The following is a 22,315-nucleotide window of genomic DNA, read 5'->3' as shown; positions in this document are numbered from 1 at the left end:
AGAGCAATTGTCAGTAACATTTGAGGGGACAGTCAGTCATTCTGATGAGAGATAGGGAGCAGCCAGTTGAAAAAATATTTCACAATTGAATTATTTAGAAATTGTCATAAATCTTCAGTAAGTTATATTAATAGAGGAGCCATACAAATTTAAATGAAACCATTTGGATGATGATTTCTATTGTGGTGGTCCCTTGCAAGAATGCAATTAATTTAATATCTAAAGTAATCCATGATCTTGCATTTACAAAATTCCAAGTAATTCTTCCAGATTATTTCAGATTTATTTGTAAGGAAACAACCACAAAAGTATTTATTTTAGCCAAATCGGCCTTAAAAAATGGTTATTAAAATCTTGCAATAAGTATGCATAATTGTGCAGCACTTTAAAACAAATTATGAAGAAACCTTGATTATGAAAGCTAGAACTTTGGACTATAAAAATGAATTACAATCAATTTTTCTCATTTTATCGGGCAATATGTAAAAATAAAAGTGGATGAGCTATAAACTTGAAAGGGTTTACAGGGAATGGGATGTTATAAACAACTAATGCATTTACAGCACAATTCATTGTACTTTGTTTTTGCACTGATGTGTAACAGATGAGAAAGAAAATCAGTATATGGATTTTTAATGTAAATAATTGTCATTCATGATCATTTGTAATGAGCTTTATTGTAGCAAAGGACTGTTGAAAATCAGTCCCCAATACCACTTATTTTAAAATCTCTCTAGGAGCAAATGGTTCCATGTAAAAGCAATTAAAATTGGAGTTATTTTGCCCCCTTCAGAAATGTAGGTTTCTTACTGCATCTGCAACATTAACTGATCAGAAAGAGAAGACCACAGGTAAACAGAAAATGAATCTAGTCTTGAATCATAATTCAAAGTAAACATATTAAAAATGCAACTGATGTTTGCCCATTTCCTCAGACCCTTTTGTAAGGGCCGTAAGCTCCCTTTATTGCAAGTAATGTGTAAATAACCATTTAAATTATATAATATAACCTCAGATATGAAAATACATAGTTTTACTTTGCATAGGGAATTGGTCTGTAGTTCACATTCCTTTGCCCCTTAAAACCACCAACTTTATATATTCATTTAATACTTGTATCTGCAGGCTTCAATCAGGCACAATAGTGTTTACCCTGGATAGGAAAGCTAAAATAAATTGTATCAGCAAGATTAAACTCCCTTTCCTGTAGAGAGAAAAAAAAAATCTATTAAGCTCTTTCCCATTTAGCTGAAAATACCTATACGTCAATCTTATACAGTTTTGCAAAACTATAATAGCATAATTTCATTAAAAAAATTAAACTACATCTTAATCAAAAATTAAACATCTCTGACCCCTTTATACAGATTCAGTAGTACAGTAAGCAAACTCAAACATTCATCATGAATGCATAGTCTGCAAATCCAGCACAATAGCAGATAAGGCCTCTAAATCTTATTGGCGAAAAATTTACATCATACAATTATACCCAGCTTTATAAAGTTATATCATAATATCTGACATTTTCATACAGGACAATGATTATAATAAAAGGGGGAAAGTATTTCAAAGTACTGGTTCTCTTGGTTATTTGCAGAAACTGAGTCGAAGTTGTCCCAAATATCGAATGGAATGTAGCTCACGTGGACTGGACAGCTTTCTTCAGTTTGTCTATCTCCAGCTGTAAAAAAAAAAGTGACTATTATTTAGACATGCAAAAATTTAGAGAACATTTAATCTTGGTGAAATCAGTGGAAAAATCCAAATCATGGGCATACTGAAGGATGACTATTGATACCATATTCTGCTATGCTAGAGAGATGTCAAGTCCCAGCAAAATCATGCGGTTACCTGATAGCCACACTTGCAACTTCCAACAAGTGTGTGTGGTCAGCAATTGAAAGTGGAAATCTTGCTAATTATTCTTTAAGAGTGCAAAAACACACAAGAAATAGGAGGTGTGGGTCAGTTGACCATTCAATAACATAATAGCTGATCTTCCAACTTAACTTTATCTTTATGAACTATCCCCATATCTCTTGATTCTATTAGTATTCAAAATTTATCAATTCCATCCCCCCATCTTGAATGTACTGAGAAACTAAAGTCCTCTGGGGTAAACAATTCCAAAGATTGACAAAGTTTGAGTGAAGAAATTTCTCATCTCAGTCCCAAATGTTCTGAGACTATTGACCACTGGTTCTCGACTCTCAAGTCAGGGGGAACATCCTTCCAGCATCGACCTTCTCATGCCCCTGAAGAATTTTATGTTTCAATTAGATTATTTCTTATTTTTCCATATGTTAGGGATTACAGGCAGATTCTACTTAACTTCAAGACAAATCCCTCCTGCCAGGAATGAATCTAGTGAATCTCCCTCTAAGGCAAGTATATCATTCCTTAGGAAAGGAGACAAAAACTGTACACACTACTCCAGGTATGGTGTCACTACATCCCATATAATTGCAGTAAAACTAATTCATTCTTATATGTCAATCCATTTGCAATAAAGGGACATTTACGATTTGCTTTCCTAATTTCTCAATTTCCGAATTTTCAAGGGCAATTAGGAATGAACAACAATGTTGGCCTTGCTAGCAACACTCATATCAAATAAATAAAAACAAAACTTTGCTTGCTTATTTGCATATTAACTTTGTGACTTGTGTACAAAGACATCCAGGTCCCTTAGAATATGAACACTTCTTAGTCTCTCATCTTGTTAAAAAATGTGCTTTTCTATTTTTTCTAGAAGTTTGTGGGGAGAACATGCAAGTTTTCTACATAACTTTACATTTTTCCACATTATGCTCCATTTTACACCTTCCTGGATGTCCATAATCCCTTTGCATTCTCCTTGTAGCTTACTTTCCTCCTAGCTTTGCATTGTCAGCAAACCTGGATACAAGATCGATTGAGATTATAGATAGCCAATGCCCAAGCGCTGATCCTTGCAGCACCCTACTGGCTACAGCTTGGCAACCCAAAAAAGACTTGTTTATTCCATTTTTGTCCATTTAACCAATTCTCAATCTATGATTTTATATTACCCCTGATTATATTAATACTAATTTTGTGAAAGAACCGCGTGTGGCACCTTATGGAAAGCTTTAAAATCAGAATATACACCATTCACTGGTGTCCCTACTTACATATGCTTCCAATTACACTCATAAGATGCTCTCAGATGTCAAACATAATTCCCTTTTCATAAATTAATTCTGAATTTTCACAATTAAATTAGGATTTGCTGTGTGTTACTAGGTCCTTAACAGTTTCTAGTATTTTTCATACTACTGATGTCAGGCTAACTGGCCTATTAGTTTCCACTTCCCTTCTTCAATATTTTCTTGAAAAGCCGGGTTACATTTGCAACTTCCAATCTGTGGGGAGCAACCTCAACCCCAGAGAATCCTGGAAGATAAAACTCATCCACTATGTAGAAAACCTCATTTAAAACCCTAGAATGTAGGCCATTTGACAGCTGTAGATTTTGGCTGTCCAACAACCTTAAAAAATCTTAAGAAATTAATGGAATAATTTATAAATAAGTCTATCTCTCGCTTTTCTTTTAGCAGCCTGCCAGAACTGATACAGACACACAATAGCAGTCAGGAGAGATTTACATTTTCATAAGGGAACCTGTTATCTGACCAAGGACAGGGAAGATAGAAATGTTCTTTGTTTAGGCATTGCTAGGCTTGAAGACGACGATGGGCTGGAGCGGGAGGGGTATCCTTTGACTACTTGTCTCTTGATAATTGGACAATTGGATGGGAAGACGTAATTGAACAAGTGATTGGCAGGAGATACTCACCAACCCCTAAAATTGCATATATTGAACAGACAGTCCAGGAGTAAAAAGTATGGACAAGTGGAGGAGACACTTTAAGGTCGCCAACTTCAACTTAACATCCTGATCAACCTAAACATGTGGGAGCTCATTATGACAGGGACCAGAGACCAAGTCATTCTGGGACTAGTAAATGCTTTCATTGAATCTTACAGGTTTTTAGTCCCATTGATCTCTTTAGTACTATTTATTTACTATTAATCATTTCTTTAAATTCCTCATTCAACCCTCGTTTCCCCACAACTTCTGGAACTTCTTTCCATCAGTTGGGTCGAAGACAAATATTTAGAACATAGAAAAGCTACAGCACAAACAGGCCCTTCGGCCCACAAGTTGCACCAAACATGTCCCTGCCTACTAGGCTTACCTATAACCCTCTATCTTACTAACTTCCATGAACTTATCCAAAAGTCTCTTAAAAGACCCTATCGAATCCACCTCCACCACCACTACCGGCAGCCGATTCCACGCACCCACCACCCTCAATGAAAAACTTACCCCCAACATCTCCTCTGTACCTACTCCCCAGCACCCTAAACCTGTGATCTCTTGTGGCAACCATTTCAGCCCTGGGTAAAAGCCTCTGAGAATCCACTCTATCAATACCCCACAACATCGTATACACCTCTATCAGGTCACCTCTCATCCTTCCCTTCTCCAAGGAGAAAAGACCTAGCTCTCTCAACCTATCCTCATAAGGCATGCCACCTAATCCAGGCAACATCCTTGTAAATCTCGTCTGCACCTTTTCTATGGCTTCCACATCCTTTCTGTAATGAGGCGACCAGAACTGGGCACAGTACTCCAGGCGGGGTCTGACCAGGGTCCTATACAGCTGCAGCATTAACTCCCGATTTCTAAACTCAATTCCTCTATTGATGAAGGCCAGTATTCCATACGCCGCCTTAACCACAGCCTCTACCTGCGACGCTGCTTTGAGCGTCCTATGAACCCGGACCCCAAGATCCTTATGATCTTCCACACTGCCAAGCGTCTTGCCCTTATTATATTCTTTCATCCTATTCGACCTGTCAAAATGAACCACCACACACTTATCTGGGTTGAAGTCCATCTGCCACTTCTCCGCCCTGTCTTGCATCTTATCTATGTCTCGTTGCAACTGCTGACATCCCTCTACACTATCCACAACCCCACCAACCTTTGTGTCATCAGCAAACTTGCCAACCCATCCTTCCACTTCCTCATCCAGGTCATTTATAAAAATCACAAAGAGCAAGGGTCCCAAAACAGATCCCTGGGGCACTCCACTGGTGACCAACCTCCATGCTGAAAAAGACCCATCTACAACCATTCTTTGCCTGTGGGCAAGCCAGTTCTGAATCCACAAAGCAATGTCCCCTTGTATCCCATGCCCCTTCACTTTCTCAATGAACCTTGCATGGGGCACCTTATCAAACGCCTTGCTGAAATCCATATAAGCTACACCTACCGCTCTTCCCTCGTCTATGTGTCTAGTTACATGTTCAAAAAATTCAATTAGGCTCGTAAGGCATGATCTGCCTTGGACAAAGCCTTGCTTTGATGATTCTGTCACTTCCCTATCCCATATTATATCATCTCTTGCCTCTGTCTCCAAGGAACCCGAATTTATGCCTGCAAATCTCTTCTGTTTTCCATACCTATAGAAGCTTACACTTCTCTTTTAACTTCTCTTGCTACTTTATTCTGAATCTATTTTCGATCAATTGTTTTTCTCCATCAACTCTGGCAGCTTAGAACTACATTGAATACTAGAGCATTAAAAAAAATGTAATTCAGGTCTATGCCAGTGTTGCTGCTTCACAAGAGCCTCCACTCCCATCTTACTTCATATCACTCTATTGATATATCCTTCTTTCTTTTCACCCCGATTTTGTTCCCTGCCTTCTCTTCAATGCATTTACTTAGCACAAACCATCCGTCAACCTGGTGTGTTGATTCAGATCCTTTTAACTGATACAAAATCTCCATATTACAGTAATGGCAACAAAAAGCAGGGGGTGAGAGAAACGATTTGGCTCAAATTTTGATATAATTAGTCTTGCAATTATAGTAAGCAGGACGCATACAGAATTACATTCAAAACATGCTTTCGTGAACAAGCTTAATTGCAACATCATATTTATTCTCTGATGGTTAATTGAATTTAGAACTATGAAGCTGAGATATAACAGCCCAAATTTAATGGTCAGTCACTGATTTCACCCAGGGAAATTGGCTGTTCCAATTGATCTCTCCATCTTTGGGTTGAGATTGAAGAAATCTGCCCAGGTTCTCACCAAGACAACTATTCAAGTGCTGCAGGGTGTGTTGAATCTAGATGTCTCATGGTATCAAAGGGTTGTGTGACACTTGCTGCCTGACTCATACGAAATATGACCATCAAAATAACACTGGAGACAGGTGATGCTAAATTCCAGCAAAGTGTCAACACATCATCGGGAGTAGTCAAGAGAAAGTGTGTAGAAAATGGGGGGAAAAATGAAATTTAATGCAGTGTGAAGAGTTACCAATTCTCTTGAAAATAACGTTGCAGCCCAAAAATTTAATTTATTATTATACAGTGCAGCCCCGTTGTAACACGATGGTTGGGGTCCATAAAATGTTATCGTGAATGTTATTGGGGTCGTGTTAAATCACTAAACCGGAAATAGCAAAAAAAAAGGGTCCATCGCGTCATATCCGATTTCGTGCTAAATCGGGGCGCGTAAAATCGGGGTTCCACTGTACTATCAGAAATTGAATGAGATAGCCAAGTATTGGATGAAGAGAACATTTCAGTTTCTTTCACTCACAGTCGAAGGGGAAAATTTAACAAATAAATCACCTAGAGTCAAGGTGGTGTTTTATAAATCACCTGGAACATAAAAACAGCAAATCTTCAAAGCTGTGATTCCATTCAAAATATTTCAAGATTTAAGAACTCGAATTTTTAGACTCTACCCTAATGTATCATAGAGATATCAAATGCATTTATTATTGCGAAATATTGGCAGTTTAAGAACAGATATTGTCAGAAATATATGCAGTGTTTACATAGAAACATAGAAACCCTACAGTGCAGAAGGAGGCCAGTCGGCCCATCAAGTCTGCACCGACCACAATCCCACCCAGGCCCTACCCCCACATTTTTAGCATGTGAATGCAAACATTTTCCTGAATTCATAGATTATTGATGTAAACTCTGGATTTAAAATTCTTAGGAATGCCTTACAAATCTTTAATAAATTCTACATCATAAAAAACACACTCCAGTAAGATTTAATATATAAAATACATCTCAGAGTACTCAAGGAAGTCAGAGAAAAAATGTCAAAATGACTTTGACCACAATCGTTAAACCATTCTTTGATATGGAAATTGAACCAAAACACTAACTCTCTTCAAAAAAAAAGGGATAAAAGTATAAATGAGGTAACTGTAGACGTTTTGCCCAACTTCGGTGAACAAGCTTCTGGAGGGCACAATATAAAATTCATACTCACTTGGCAAGGCATGAGCTAATTGAGGACAACTAGCCTGGAAAAGGCAAACTGTAAAAGGCAAGCAGTGTCTGAAAATTAATTGCATTCTTTGATGCATTCATAACGGAAATGTGTTAGATGTTGTTCATATAGATTTTCAAATGGTGGTTGAGCAGTTGCCACATTCAAGAAAATCATTAACAAAATTAAAGCACACAAACAAGGCTGCCAAGTAATGTTCCCTCTAAGCTGCACAGTTGTGCAAGTCCCTGTCCAGGCTGTGCACAAGTGGCTTCTAAGTTATTGCACAGGCACAGCTGTAAAAAAAAGGGGTGTGTATTTAACCCACACACCCAGAAATTTTTTTTACAGGGAACATTGATGTTGAACCAGTATGAACAGGAAACAGTTATTAATGGATTCTTTTCACATGGAGGGTTGTGAAAAGTGGTAGTTCCCAGGATCCAGTGGTGGATTCAGTGCAAATGCAAAAATAAATGATCTATGCTGGGGTGCAGGGAGCATATCAGTAAAATTTGCAGACAGTACAAAAATTCAGCACGTGATAAAATGTGAAGAGGACCCTAACTGACTTCAGGAGGACACATACAGGTTAGATAAGTGCATGACAAATAAAGTTGAGAGGAATGTAAGGTGACAGATTTTGTGCAAGAATAAATATATATTAAACTGCTAAGCTTTAAAAAGATTTGAACAAGCAACATAAAGGAATTCAGAAAGAGAGGTATTTAAGAAAAAAATGGGATATTTTACAAAAACATAGTTCCACATGATTTATGAATGAGATTTAGAATACAAAAGCAAAGCAATATAAACCTGAACAAATCATTGATTAGACTACAGTTAATATATGCGCAGTTTTGAGGGCATTACTTCAGGCAGAATATGAAGCCATGGGGAGGGGTCAGAAGAAATGATGCCAGGGACGAAAGGCCTTAGACATGTGGAGAGACACAAGGGCCCATTTCATTAGAGTATAGAAGGGGAGATCTGATAGCTGTTCAAAATTATAATGCATTTCATTAAGGTAAATTCAGGGGGAAAAAAATCACTGGTTAAGGAGTCAGTAACTAAAGGGCATCAATTAAAAACATCACCACATGAACATCAATGGTAGGGGTGTTATTTTTACATGGAGCGTTGTTAGGATGTTGATGCCCCCCGTAAAGGAAATAAACACCATAATAGCTTTTAAAAGGGATATGATATTATATTCAAGAAGAATAAAACTAACAGGGATTAAAACCAAGTGAATAGATTTGTTCAAAAAATGTCGGAATAGCCACAATGGGCTGAATTGTTTTCTGCTGTGTTGTAAAACTCGATATGATTCCAAAATATAATGCTGAGTTTTATACTGGCAAATAAACTGGTTGAACTGTACTGACCACAGAAAAAAAGTTTTGCATTTTTTTGTATCACTCATGATGTGCCCAAGTGCTTCAGCCAAAGTAGTACTTCTGAAGTGTGGTGGGAATTGCAGCAGACAATTTCCACACATCAAGGTCTCACAACAACAACACAATAACAACCAGTTAACCTATTTTACTGAGGTTGGTTGAGCAATAGGACAACCAGGGAGATCCCCCTAACTTAAATTCCCTAAATATTTTCCATCCACTTCCAAGGGTAGATGGAGCCTCAGTTCAGTGTCTCATCTGAAAGATAGCATTGCACCTCTTCAATACTCCACTGGAGTGTTAATCTGGAGTTGGTTTCTGAAATGGGGTTTGAAATCACAATCTCTTGATTTTGAGTTCAGTGTTCTACCAATGAAGTCACAGCTGACACTTAGCAAAAAAAGAAGTTACCCCAAGGTATTAAAATCTGCAGAGTTTTGACTCTTACCTGTAAGGCAGTACGTTGTTTCTTCTCCTCTTCAAAGTCATTCCTTAGTTCAGTTATTTCTTTCCTGTGGACATTAGAAGTAAATATTGTTAGTTTGGAATGCAGCATTATAGTTAGGATGTTTTGCTTGTCCCACTTCAGCATCAGTTACACTGTAGATGCAAACTTATGTCACGCTAGCAAAATAAATAGTAAGGGATAAGGTGGGGTCAGAGAAAAAGGGAATGCAATAAAGGCCAAATTATGTTAAGAAAGCATATATGGGTAAATAAAGTTGGTAAGCTGTAGGCAATATAAATATAGATGATATCGTGCTCAGGGGCTAAAGCAGAACTAGCTTTAAATAAAATAGGCAGAACTGGGTACTAAATTTTCCTGGATACAAGGCGTTCAAGAAAGATAGGGAAAAACAGAGGGGTGAGAGGGCAGTACTGATCGAGAACATTAGTGTTGGAGAGACTGCCCAAAAGAGAGCATGTCCAAGTGAGGTTAAGACAACAACCTCCTTGACAACAACCTCCAAGAACAATAGAGGAATGATTACACTATTGGGTGGATGGGCCACCATCTAATGGGAAAGAGATAAAGGAACATATTTTCAAGGAAATTATGGAGACGTGCAAAATAGTGATAATGGGGGGACTTCAATTATCCTAATGTAGACATTGGCAGCAATATCATAAAGGGCAAAGAAGGGGAAGTGTTTCTGAAGTGTGTTTCGGGGAATTGCCTAGATCAGTATACTTCAGGTCCAAAATGAGGAAGGAAACATAATGGGAACTATTTCTGGAAAATGAAGTGGGTCAAGTGGCAGGAGGGAAACATTGAGAGAGCAACAATCAAGGTATCATAAGGTTTAAATTTAGGTTAACTGAGAACGTAAGAAACAGGAGCAGGAATAGGTCATACAACCCGCTGAGTCTGCTTTGCCATTCAGTACGACCATATTGATTATTGGTTTCAATTCCACTTTCCTGTCTGCTCCCCATACCCCTTAATTTCATGAGTGATGAAAAATCTCTCTATCTCAGGTGTTAAATAAATTCAAGGCTGGAGCATCCACAGCCGAATGGAATGGAGAATTCCAAAGATTCACAACCTCCTGAGTTAAGTAATTTCTCATCTCAGTCCTACTCGATCAGGCCCTTATTCAGAGACGGTGCCCCAGTATTCTAGTTTCCCCAGCCAGGGGGAAACAATCAGTGTCCACCTTGTCAAGCCCCTTCAGAATTTTCTATGTTTGAATTAGATCACCTCTCGAAACTTGAGAGTATAGGCCCAAATCTCATGATAGAACAACCCTCTCATCACAGAAACCAATCTGTGAACCTTCACTGTACTTCCTCCATTGGAAATGCATCATTTCTTAAATATGGCAACAAATACTGCACACAACATTCAAGGTCTTGGCTCTTGGCAAAGCCCTGCACAATTGTAGCAAGACTTCTTTACTCTTACACTCCAATTCTCTTGCAATAAAAGCCATCATGCCATTTGCCTTTGTAATTGGTTGCTGGATCGGCATAGTAACTTTGTGCTCTTTGTACAAATCCCCTTAAATATCAATATTTAAAGTTTCTGGTCTTTTAAAACTTATTCTCCTTTTCCATTCTTAAGACCAAAGTGAATTACCTCACATTTCTCCACATTATACTTCATCTGCCACTTTGCTGCCAACTCACCCCGTTGGTATTGCTTTGCAGCCTGTGTCCACCTCACAGCTTTCATTCCCATCTCCTTTGTATTGTGAGCAAATTTAGATGCATTTCACTAGTTTTCTTAATTAAGATAGATTGCACATAGCCCAGTACCGATCTTTACGGCATTGCACTAGTCACAGCCTGCCAAATTGAAAATATTCCTACAAACATGCAAATTAGGAGGAGTAGGTCACTCGGCCCCTTGAACTTGCTCTGCCATTCAATAAGCTCATGGCTAATGTAATTTTAACCTTTACATTTCTGTCTACCCCCATAACCTTTCACCCCCTTGCTTGTCAATAATCTATCTACCACTGCCAGTTCTGGATTCTCCCACAAGAGAAATATCCTTTCCACATCTACCCCGTCAAGTCACTTCAGGATCTTTTTTGTTTCAATCAAGTCACCTCTTACTCTTCTAAACTCCAGCAGATACAAGCCTAATCTGTCCAGCCTTCCCTCATAAGGCAAGCACTCGAGATTACAGGAGGGAAGAATGGGAATGGAGTGAGTGACAGAAGATCCCATTTGTGTAAGGTTATTTGGAGACTTGGTGATATATAAACTAAGTGGAATTTTATCTTTTTGGAGAGCAGTCATGAACAGAGCAATTTGGGGTGAAAAAAAAAGAAATCATAGAAACATTTGCAATATAGTATACATCTGTATTATAGGATGCAAGTAAAATTGTCTTTCTTCTAATATATCAAGTGCTTTCTCCTTTCAATCAAGTTTTTTTTACATTATCAATTATAATGATCTAACTGTTACTATAATCATTATTCAATAAAATTGTCATTTTAAGACATAACATAGCATTGTCACTCATTCCTGGTGCATTCAGGGAGGGTTCCGAACCCAAGTGAGATTCCAGAAGGGACTCCCAGATCCTTACAAATCCAAAAGTCTTCTATAGGCATATACATAGTAAAAGGGTGGTAAAGAGGAGGAGTGGGGCCCATTAGGGACCAAATAGAAAATTTACATATGGAAGGAGCATAACTGATGCATTAAATGAATATTTTGCCTCAATCTTTACCAAGGAAGAAGATTCTGCACAGGTCACAGCAAAAGAGGTGGTAGTTCAGACATGTGAAAGGTTTACAATAGATAAGGAGGTGGTATTGGATCGGCTGTCTTAGGTTGATAAGGCACCAGGACCAGATCCCTTGGCATTTTTGGATCCATTGTAAGAGAGGGTGGAAGTTGCATAAGCACTGACCAGAATTTTCCAATATTTTTCAGACTCAGTGTGGCGCCAGAGGATTGATGATTTGTAAATTTTACATCCATGCTCAAGAAAAGGGTGTAAAGATAATTGTAGCAACTACAGTTTAACCTTGGTGGTGGGGAAGTTTCTAGAAATGATCATTTGGAACTTGGGCAAGTGTGAATTTATTAAGGAAAGCCAGTCTGGATTTGTTAAGGGTAAACCATGTTCAGCTATCTTGCTTTATTTGTTTTGATGAAGAAACAGTGGGTTAATGAGGGTAATGCTGTTGATGCTGTGTACATGGACTTCCAAAAGACATTTGATATGGTGCCGCACAAGATACTTTTGAGCAAAGATTCTGCTCATGGAATAAAAGGGTTAGTATCATCGATAAAGAAATTGGCTGAGTGACAGGAAACCAAGAGTAATGATTAACATTTGTTTTTCCAGACTGGAGGAAGTTTTATAGTGGAGTACCCCAGAGCTCTGTGTTAGGACCACTGTTATTCCTGATATATAATAATTACCTAGGCCTTGGTGTACAGGACACAAAATTCAAAATTTGCAGATGATACAAACCTCGAAAAGTTTTGTGAACTGTGAGGAGGATAGTGTAGAGTTTTAAAAGGATGAAGGCAGGTCGGTGGAATGGGTGGGCAAGTGACAGGTGAAATTCAATGCAGGGAAGTGTGAAGTAATTCATTTTGGTTGGAAGAAAATATTAAATAATGGGGGTGAAACAGCAGAGGGACCTGGGAATATATGTGCATAAATCATTGATGGAGCAGGACTAGTTTAAAGCATGGTTAATAAATTATATGGCACCCTGGGCTATATCATTAGAGGAAAAGGATACAGAAGCAAATAAATGTTAAAACCCATATAAAATAATATTTTAGCCTCAACTGGAGTACCACGTCCAGTGTTGCCACCACAATTTAGGAAGGTGGCAGAGGCATTAGAGACTGTGGAAAAGATTCATTAGAATGATTCCAGGGTTGAGGAACTCGAATTGGAGAAGTTGGGCAGTTTTCATCAGAGAAGAGAAGGTTGAGTGGAGATTTGATAAAGTTATTTAAAACCATAAGGGGTCTGGACAGAGTGGCTAGGAAGAAATTGTTTCCATGGATGGAAGGATCGAGAACCAGGGGCACAGATTTAAAGTAAGCAGCAAAGAAGCAATGGCGGCATGAGCAAAAATATTTTTCACATAGCGAGTTATTAGAGTCTGGAATATGCTGCCTGAGAATATGAAGGCAGGCTCAATCGAGGCACTCAAGGGAATTTGATTATTATATAAAAAGGAAAATGTGCAGGGCTATGAGGACAAAGCAGTTGAGTGGTTCTAGGTGAATTGTTCCTTCGGAGAGCCAGTACAGACATGAAGGGTTGAATGGCCTTTATCTGTAGCATAACCATTATGTTTCTATAAGAAGAATACCAAGGAAAGGTCATTGGTTACCTCTTCAGCATGTGTCTGGAACCCATGTGTCCTACAAACGAACAGGAAGATGGGCCAAAACATGAACAAAAAATAAATAAACCAGCAGATAAAACAATTTGTAGAAATTAAGATCCATGAAATAATCACAAAGTAAAAGTAGTAAAAATGAACGACAGTAAATTGAACCATCCAATAAAATAGCAAGAGAAAATTGTCAAAACAATACAAAGGAAAAAAAACTTGGATCGAGCAGATATCAAAAGTTACTTAAATGCATTGCAAGCTGAAAGAGGAAATTACAGGTAAGAGTGAAATGTGTAAATGCTGTAAATTTAGCAAAAATAAGACAAAGTGCCACTCCTTCATTTGTCAGTTTGGAGCGTGCAACAACTGTCTGCAATTCAATGATTGTGAAGAAATTTTGTTCGCTCTTTTTAAAAATACTAGTAATAAATCCAAAAGCTCTATTACTTGTGCTGAATCTTCAGTCTCTCAACAAAAGTCATCAGGTCAGCCATTTGTGCCTTGAGATCTTCTACTGTAGCTCTGTTCCTATTATCGATTTCAGTTGTGTCTTTTATATCGACAACATTGATGACCCCAAAATTCTGCTTGAACGAAGGCTAAAGTAGTGAAAAATAAAATTATGGTATCACGTAACCATCCCAAGCACATCCAAATACTTGACATGAATTCCACTGGTCATAAGGATCATTCTTTTTTCAAATCACAAATAGCATGAACCTTCCTTCATTTTAGAAGACTCTACAAATCACTTTTCATAATTAAGGTCAAATCAAGCACTTATAATACATCTTCCCACAAATCTTGGGACCTGGAGGAGACATCAAATGGACTTTGCCACTAGTAATGCTACCTGAATGCTTCCTATCTTTCACAATAACCAATCAAATGTCATGTCTATTAGGAAACAAAGGAAGCAAATGTTTTAAATGACATGCAAATTGTAGGAAATAGTTCACTGCCTTGCTACTTGATATATGTCCTGATTATTTCATGATACGTTAAAGATTCTGGTGTGATAAAATTTGAATCTATACGCTGTTAAATTTCCAAACTCAGCTCAGTGCTAAGAGGAAACGACAAGGAGAGAAATATACAAATTAGAATACTGCCCCTGAAGACCTCTCATGTGGCTCCAAACCACAGGTCTAAAATGCAGATGTTGACAGGTATCCTAAGGAGAACAGAGGATAGAAATGTTAAATAATTTTTAAAGAGAGTAAGAAAAATAAGGCAAGGGATTATCAGAGCTCATTTATGACTCGCATTGAAATTGTGTGCTGCATACATTATTAAAACTTTGATCCCTCCAAATCCATATTTTAGCTTCAAGTCCAATCTCAAGTGTTTTAGAAATTTGCAGTTATTTTAAATTACAAATTGCTTCCTCCACAGAGAAATCTACAATGCTAAATAAACCAAGATCATCTGCAGAGAGACCATTATTTACATGGAATCAAAGCTGTCTAATTAATTAATACAAGTTTATTGGACAAACAATACCTTTTTAACGATGTCAGAAGGCTTTGGTTTGGCAGTTTCTTCTTCTTCCTCCTCCTCTTTGATCATTTTTGAATTTTTATCTAAATGACTCTCACCCAGAGGCTGAAAAGCAGGGGATTATTTGTTAAAATTCTTATGGCATCTGCTTGAGAAGGAGAAGTCTGTATCGCTTCTTAATATTAGACAACTTTAGACTTCAACATAAAATATGAATTTTGTCTTTTCAGTTATGCACATTTGCAAAAATTATATTTTCCTTCTACTAAAACATAGACTACTTCCTGTACATCTCCAGACAAACTGCTTAACGGTCCATTAAAATATCAATTTCATACTAGATTGCAATCTTAAATTTAATGCATGCAAATTGACTGACCTGCCTGGAAATGTAGATTGTGAATTAATTAAACAAACCATGGAAAACCATACTTAAGTCTGATGTGAATAGTATTAATGTAAACTCCTTTTTGCAGAGTTACAAATTTTCAAAGGTTCAAGGTTGACTCTTGTTGGCAATAATGTGCAGAGAAGAATGCTTAAAATATTAAAATTATTTATTTTTTGAGATGCATATTTTATCTTGTATCCATATTATGTCTTTCGAGCACTTCCAAAGTGCTTCAAGGAATGTAAAACACAATACAACAAAAATGGTTTTTGAGGCCTAATGCACTAACTGGTTTATTATGACCATAAAGCAGCCTGGTCAGGCAAATCTGAAACTTGACCCTTGGTCTATACAGAGTAGTCATGATGTGGAGATGCCGGCGTTGGACTGGGGTAAACACAGTAAGAAGTCTAACAACACCAGGTTAAAGAACTCCTACCCACCTGACGAAGGGACAGCCTGTTCCGAAAGCTAATGGCTTTTGCTACCAAATAAACCTGTTGGACTTTAACCTGGTGTTGTTAGACTTCTTACTATACAGAGTATCCATTAATAAATATTGGAATATGCAAATGTATTGGCATGAGGGGAAGAACAATCACTCTCCCATGATTAAATTCCCATCAGACAAGAAAACATTTCACCCATCCACTCGGTCTGTTCTACAAATGATTCAATTCCATGCAATGCAGTGAGCATGATGCCATCTGAATGCGCATTCAGTTGTCAGAGGAACCAGAGATGGGTAATAAACAAGGTTTGTCCGCATCATTCCACATTCCGATAGCAGCAGCAAGAAATGCTGCTATTACAAATTGTTCTGGAGAACACAGGAAAAGTGTGGCTTGGCCATGGTACTTTTGTTTTTAAATTCATTCCTGGGATGTAGGCATTCTTGTTAAGTTCAGCATTTATTGCCCATCCTTACTGCCTTTGAGAAGGTACTGAGGCACCTTCTTGAATACAAGTAAGTGGACTGCTAGGCTGTTTCAGAGGACAAATGACCACATTGCTGTGGGACTGGAGTTACATGCACTTCAAAATAATAATAGCATGATCAAAGTCAACATGGCTCCAAGAAAGGTAAATTAGAATCCCTACAGTGTAGAAGCAGGCCATTCAGCCCATCTAGTCTGCACCGACTCTAGACAGAGCATCTTACCCAGGCCCACCTCCCACCCCATCCCTGTAACCTCACACATTGACCCTGCTAGTCCCCCTAACCCAGAAGAAACTCAAGCAAACATGGGGAGAATGTGCAAATTCCACAGAGTCACTCAAGGCCGGAAACTAACCTGGGTCCCTGGTGCTGTGAATCAGCTGTGCTAACCACTGTGCCACCCTGACATTGGGCAAATTTATTATGGCTTTTTAAGGAAGTAGCTGGCACGATAAAGGGGAATCAGAAGATTTCCAAAAAATATTCAATAAGATGCCCAAAAAACATTAATGCACAAGAGAAGGGTTTATGGAAATAAAAGAAGAATCACATTGGACTCAAAATATTAATTCTGTTTCTCTCTCCACATTTGTTGTCAGATGTTGAATTTTTCCAGCACTTTGTTTTTAAGGGCTTCAGCTACATATAATCTATATCAATAACTTGGACAAAGAAATCAAGAGTAATGTATCTAAGCTTGCTGAAGGTGCAAAACTACATGGAAACGCAAGCTGTGAGGACACAAAGAGGCTGCAAAGCAATGCAGACAAGGTTTATTTCTGAGGAAGGGTCATCGACCTAAAACGTTTCTGCCCACAGATGCTACCGGTCCTGCTGAGTATTTCCAGTAATTTTGTTTTTATTTCACATTTCTAGCATCTGTTGTGTGTTAGTTTTGTTTTATTGAAAGTTAGCAAGCAAATACAGCAAGCAACTGGGAAAAAAGTGACGTTATAAAGACCATAAGATATAGGACCAGAATTAGGCCATTCGGCCAATTGAGTCTGCTCCACCATTCAATCATGGCTGATAAGTTTATCAACCCCATTTTCCCACCTTTGATCCCCTTACCAATCAAGAACCTATCTATGCTGGCCTTCATTAAAAGGGATTTGCGAGCTCAAGAATAAGGACATTCTTTTATAATTGTACAGGGCTTGTGTGTGACCATACTGGGACTATTGTGTGGAATTTCGGTCTCAATATACTTACACTGGATTAATTCCTGGGATGAGACGGTTGTCCTGTGATGGGAGACTGATTAAACTGGGTTCATATTCTCTGGAGTTTAGAAGAATAAGAGGTAATCTCATCGAAACTTACAAGATTCAAAAGGGATTTGACTGGGTTGACACAGGGGTTGTTTCCCCTGGCAGGGGAACCTAGAACACAGGGGCACAGTCTCATGATAAGAGATCGATCTTTTAAGGCCAAGATAAGAAGTCTCTTTGCTCTCAGGCTGTAAATCTTTGGAATTCTCTACTCCACGGGGCTGTGGGTGCTTCATGCTCGAATACACTCAGGCTGATTTCTGATCTCTTAGGGAATCAGGGATATGTGCAGGAGGCTCGAGGGGTCACATGTGCACTCCTGTTGCTGTTTCTTATGTTCTTATAAGGCCAGAGTGGAGAAGGGCATCAAGCATCCTTCCCTAAAGAAATAAGTGAACCAGACAGGTTTTTCGGACAATCCAATAATCTCATGGCTATCATCATTGACATGAATTTTTGTTTGAGATTGATTGACATAATTACTTTTAGTCCCTTAGCTGCTGTGGCAGATTTTGAACTCATGGGGAAATTTTAAATTTGTGGCTTGTCAGAAGCATGGGGCACTATCAATTCACATGAAACCTGATCGATGGAGTTTTCCTACATGCCGTTGAGTTTTTAAACTACACCATGCGCACATGGCATCACTGACCGTTTCCCTGCCCGAAAGTCAGCCAGACTGATCCAGACGAACAGTCATACATTTAAAATCATGCATCAACATGAGGTATATAGCTTTGTTATGATATCTAAGTGAGCAAGCTGCCTCCTATGAGCAGATGGGTAGCCTGTCTCACCTCCATTAAACTGGAAGAGAACGTGCTGGCATCAGGATTCAGATTTTTATCATTCCAACCTCCCACCCAATCCAGACCCATCTGCCTTTTCAGGATAAATCTATTTCTATGTTTCTGCATCATTACAAATCTAGTAACATAACTATCATATTCCTGCACCCCTACTTCAGCCCATGAGATACAGACAGAGTTAAAACCATAGAACAGAATCCTTACAGTGAAGGAGGAGATCATTCAGCCCATCAAATCTGCACCGACTCTCTGAAAGAGCATCTTACCCCACCCAACCCCTGTAACCTCATGCATTTACCATGGCTAATCCATCTAACCTACACATCCTTGTACACTAAGGGGCAATTTAGTATGGCCAATCGACCTGACCTGTTCTTCCATGTCTTAAAACATTTTTTAAAAACAAAAACGTGTGTGATACCTGCATTCAAAAAATAGTTTTTGTAGAGGGAAAAGGAATATAATGATCAAGATATATCCATATAGTAATGCATTGCCATGGGGAAAAAGTAGCATAACAGATATTGTATGCCCACATCAAAGTTTGACCTTTGGTTGAATGTTTTAATGTTTGATTGCTTTTCCAGTCTTTAAAAAAAAATCTCCAACTTTTTACTGGTTCAGAAAGAACAACGCAATGAAAAAGATGCATAAAAAATTATTTGTGCTCCCTTTCAGGACAAAAATGTTTTTTTGCTTAGCTTCCAAGATTAGCTGAGATTGGGTGACTACAAGAGAAAAAAACTTCCCTTCGTAACATCTCTCAGCTCATTTGTGGCCTTGTCACTAACAGTGCTGTGCTTTAGAAGCCTCGACTTCCAGTGTTACTTGTTTTCAAGACACCCTCATTGGTTTTCCTCTCCCCCAATTTTCTGATCTCTCCTGCAGTGTCACCTTTCAGCCCAACTTCTCTCATATAGACCTTAGTACCTGACCACCATTCACTACCTGACTTGTCTCCAAATCATGCTCATGCTGATTCCTGAAACCACACAACTTGCCCCAGAAACACAGCCGTTGGTACCAGTTTTGTTTGCTCCATTTTTCACTCATCCTTGGCCCTGGTTCTCCTGATGATGTTAACTTGGCATATATTTCAAAGATGATTAGAGCCCCAATGCCTTAAGGCAAATGGACATTTTTGTATGAAAAGTAGACTGTGAGGATGTGATAAACAATTCAACTTCCTAGTCCAACAAGGGCCAGTGATTGGTAATGAACAAGGACCACTGCTTTTTCCTCTTCTTTGTCCACTTTCATGAGCCCATTGTTGTCTGAGTCAGTCTAGTACAAACCGAGTAGTACATTTGGACCTTCTTAATTTTGCGGTTTACTATCTCAACAGAAAATGTCTTCATCTATTAGGGAGTTGTATTGGTTATATGCTCACAAAATAACATTCACAAATATCCCCCTGTGCCAAGTTAATAAAGTAAAGATTAAAAAACTCACAGGGTGACTGGCAACAAAAAGACTGGGTGGCCTTCTCCCTGGCATTCTTGGTCTGCTAGCTGTAGGGTGAGTGAGTTTCTCACCAGAAGATTCTACAGAGTCAAAGCTCATGAGATCTGCAAAAGAAATAAAGAAATCACTCTGCAAATTTGAATTAGAGTAATCTAATATAAAGTATAGCAAATTCTTATGAACAGGACATGCAACAATGTCAATTTAATAAAAGGTTTTGAAATGAAAAATTGATTAAATATTCAGTAATAGAATATAACACCTGGATCAAGTGGATCAGACATTTTACAAAATGTTCTTCCTCGCGACAGCAGAAACATTTTAAGTTTAAAATTAAGTTTAATGTTTATTTATTAATGCCACAGGTAGGCTTACATTAACACTGCAACGAAGTTACTGTGAGAATCCCCAAGTCGCCATACTCCAACGCATGTTCGAGGGAGAATTTAGCATGGCAATGCACACCAGCACGTCTTTCGGACTGTGGGAGGAAACTGGAGCACCCAGAGGAAACCCAGAGGAGACATGGGGAGAATGTGCAAACTCCACACAGACAGTGACCCAAGTTAGGATTCGAATCTGGGTCTCTGGCACTGTGAGGCAGTAGTGCCAAGCACTGTGCCACCATGTCTTTGTGATTTTTATTAATGACTTAGGGGAGGGGGCTGAAGGGTGGATCAGTAAATTTGCTGATGACACCAAGATTGGTGGAGTAGTGGATGAGGTGGAGGGCTGTTGTAGGCTGCAAAGAGACATAGATAGGATGCAAAGCTGGGCTGAAAAATGGCAAATGGAGTTTAACCCTGATAAATGTGAGGTGATTCATTTTGGTAGGACTAATTTAAATGTGGATTACAGGGTCAAAGGTAGGGTTCTGAAGACTGTGGAGGAACAGAGAGATCTTGGGTCCATATCCACAGATCTCTAAAGGTTGCCACTCAAGTGGATAGAGCTGTGAAGAAGGCCTATAGTGTGTTAGCTTTTATTAACAGGGGGTTGGAGTTTAAGAGCCGTGGGGTTATGCTGCAACTGTACAGGACCTTGGTGAGACCACATTTGGAATATTGTGTGCAGTTCTGGTCACCTCACTATAAGAAGGATGTGGAAGCGCTGGAAAGAGTGCAGAGGAGATTTACCAGGATGCTGCCTGGTTTGGAGGGTAGGTCTTGTGAGGAAAGGTTGAGGGAGCTAGGGCTGTTCTCTCTGGAGCAGAGGAGGCTGAGGGGAGACTTAATAGAGGTTTATAAAATGATGAAAGGGATAGATAGAGTGAACGTTCAAAGACTATTTCCTCGGGTGGATGGAGCTATTACAAGGGGGAATAACTATAGGATTCGTGGTGGGAGATACAGGAAGGATATCAGAGGTTGGTTCTTTACGCAGAGAGTGGTTGGGGTGTGGAATGGACTGCCTGCAGTGACAGCGGAGTCAGACACTTTAGGAACATTTAAGCGGTTATTGGATAGGCACATGGAGCACACCAGGATGATAGGGAGTGGGATAGCTTGATCTTGATTTCAGATAAAGCTCGGCACAACATCGTGGGCCGAAGGACCTGTTCTGTGCTGTACTGTTCTATGTGGCCCCATTTCAAGAGGAAGGGGGGTATTGGCATATCACAAGAATGAAAAGCGCGAGTCTCAAACAATGCTCTATCCATGTGATAAACAGATTGATGAGTGTCACAGTTTTGCTCCCTTGTACGCTACATTATTTTGAATTCAGCATCATTGGCCACATTTAAGAGTGGATTTCCCATCACCAAAGAGTCCAGATTTGCTGCTTTTCTCTGCATAAAAAATCTTTCATCCTTAGAAAGTGAATCTTTAACTTCTAATTTTATCACTGCGATCAGAAGTCAACATGAATAATCTACTGGTGATCTCTGCTATCCATAGAGCCAGTAATGGAAAGACTATCAACGATGTAATGACCACTGGACTTCATAAGACGGGTTTGTCTTGTAACAACTTAAGAGGTTTTAAGCTGTCTCTTTTAATTTAAAAAAGGGAATGCCCTGGAATTGGAGAATCTTGCCAAGTTGCATTATCGTGGCATCATCATATCATTGAATCCCCGCAGTACCAAAAGAGACCATTCTGCCCATTGAGTCTGCACCAGCTCTCCGAAGAGCATTTACCCAGACCCATCCCCATGCCCCAGGCATTTACCATGGCCAATCAACCTAAACTGCACATCTTTGGACACTAAGGGGCAATTTACCATGGCTAATCCACCTAACCTGCACATTTTAGGAGTGTGGGAGGAAACCTGACACAGACACAAGGCTGGATTGGAACACAGGTTCCTGGCATAGTGAGGTAGCAATGCTAACCACTGTGCCACCATGTTGCCCTCTGCGTTAAACTCTGC

General features: G+C 39.0%; 1 protein-coding gene across 4 annotated transcripts in view; it reads right to left on the bottom strand.

Moving 5' to 3' along the window:
- Positions 1 to 658: 658 nt before the first annotated feature.
- Positions 659 to 22,315, bottom strand: part of cd2ap (CD2-associated protein) — a 234,441-nt gene continuing 212,784 nt past the window's right edge. For all 4 annotated transcript variants that reach the window (XM_078212880.1, XM_078212882.1, XM_078212883.1 and 1 more), the window contains 5 exons: positions 19,931 to 20,046; positions 15,071 to 15,172; positions 14,015 to 14,166; positions 9,187 to 9,250; positions 659 to 1,681 (listed from right to left, as the gene is read on the bottom strand). In XM_078212880.1, the coding sequence (XP_078069006.1) occupies positions 1,640 to 1,681; positions 9,187 to 9,250; positions 14,015 to 14,166; positions 15,071 to 15,172; positions 19,931 to 20,046 (476 nt within the window). In that variant the 3' untranslated portion in view covers positions 659 to 1,639. The remainder of the gene's footprint in view (positions 1,682 to 9,186; positions 9,251 to 14,014; positions 14,167 to 15,070; positions 15,173 to 19,930; positions 20,047 to 22,315) is intronic.

The sequence above is a fragment of the Mustelus asterias genome, chromosome 5 (genome assembly GCF_964213995.1).
Source record: "Mustelus asterias chromosome 5, sMusAst1.hap1.1, whole genome shotgun sequence".
NCBI classification, from domain to species: domain Eukaryota; kingdom Metazoa; phylum Chordata; class Chondrichthyes; order Carcharhiniformes; family Triakidae; genus Mustelus; species Mustelus asterias.
The sequence above is the reverse complement of the archived record's forward strand: the minus strand, read 5'-3'. Positions and strand labels throughout refer to the sequence as shown.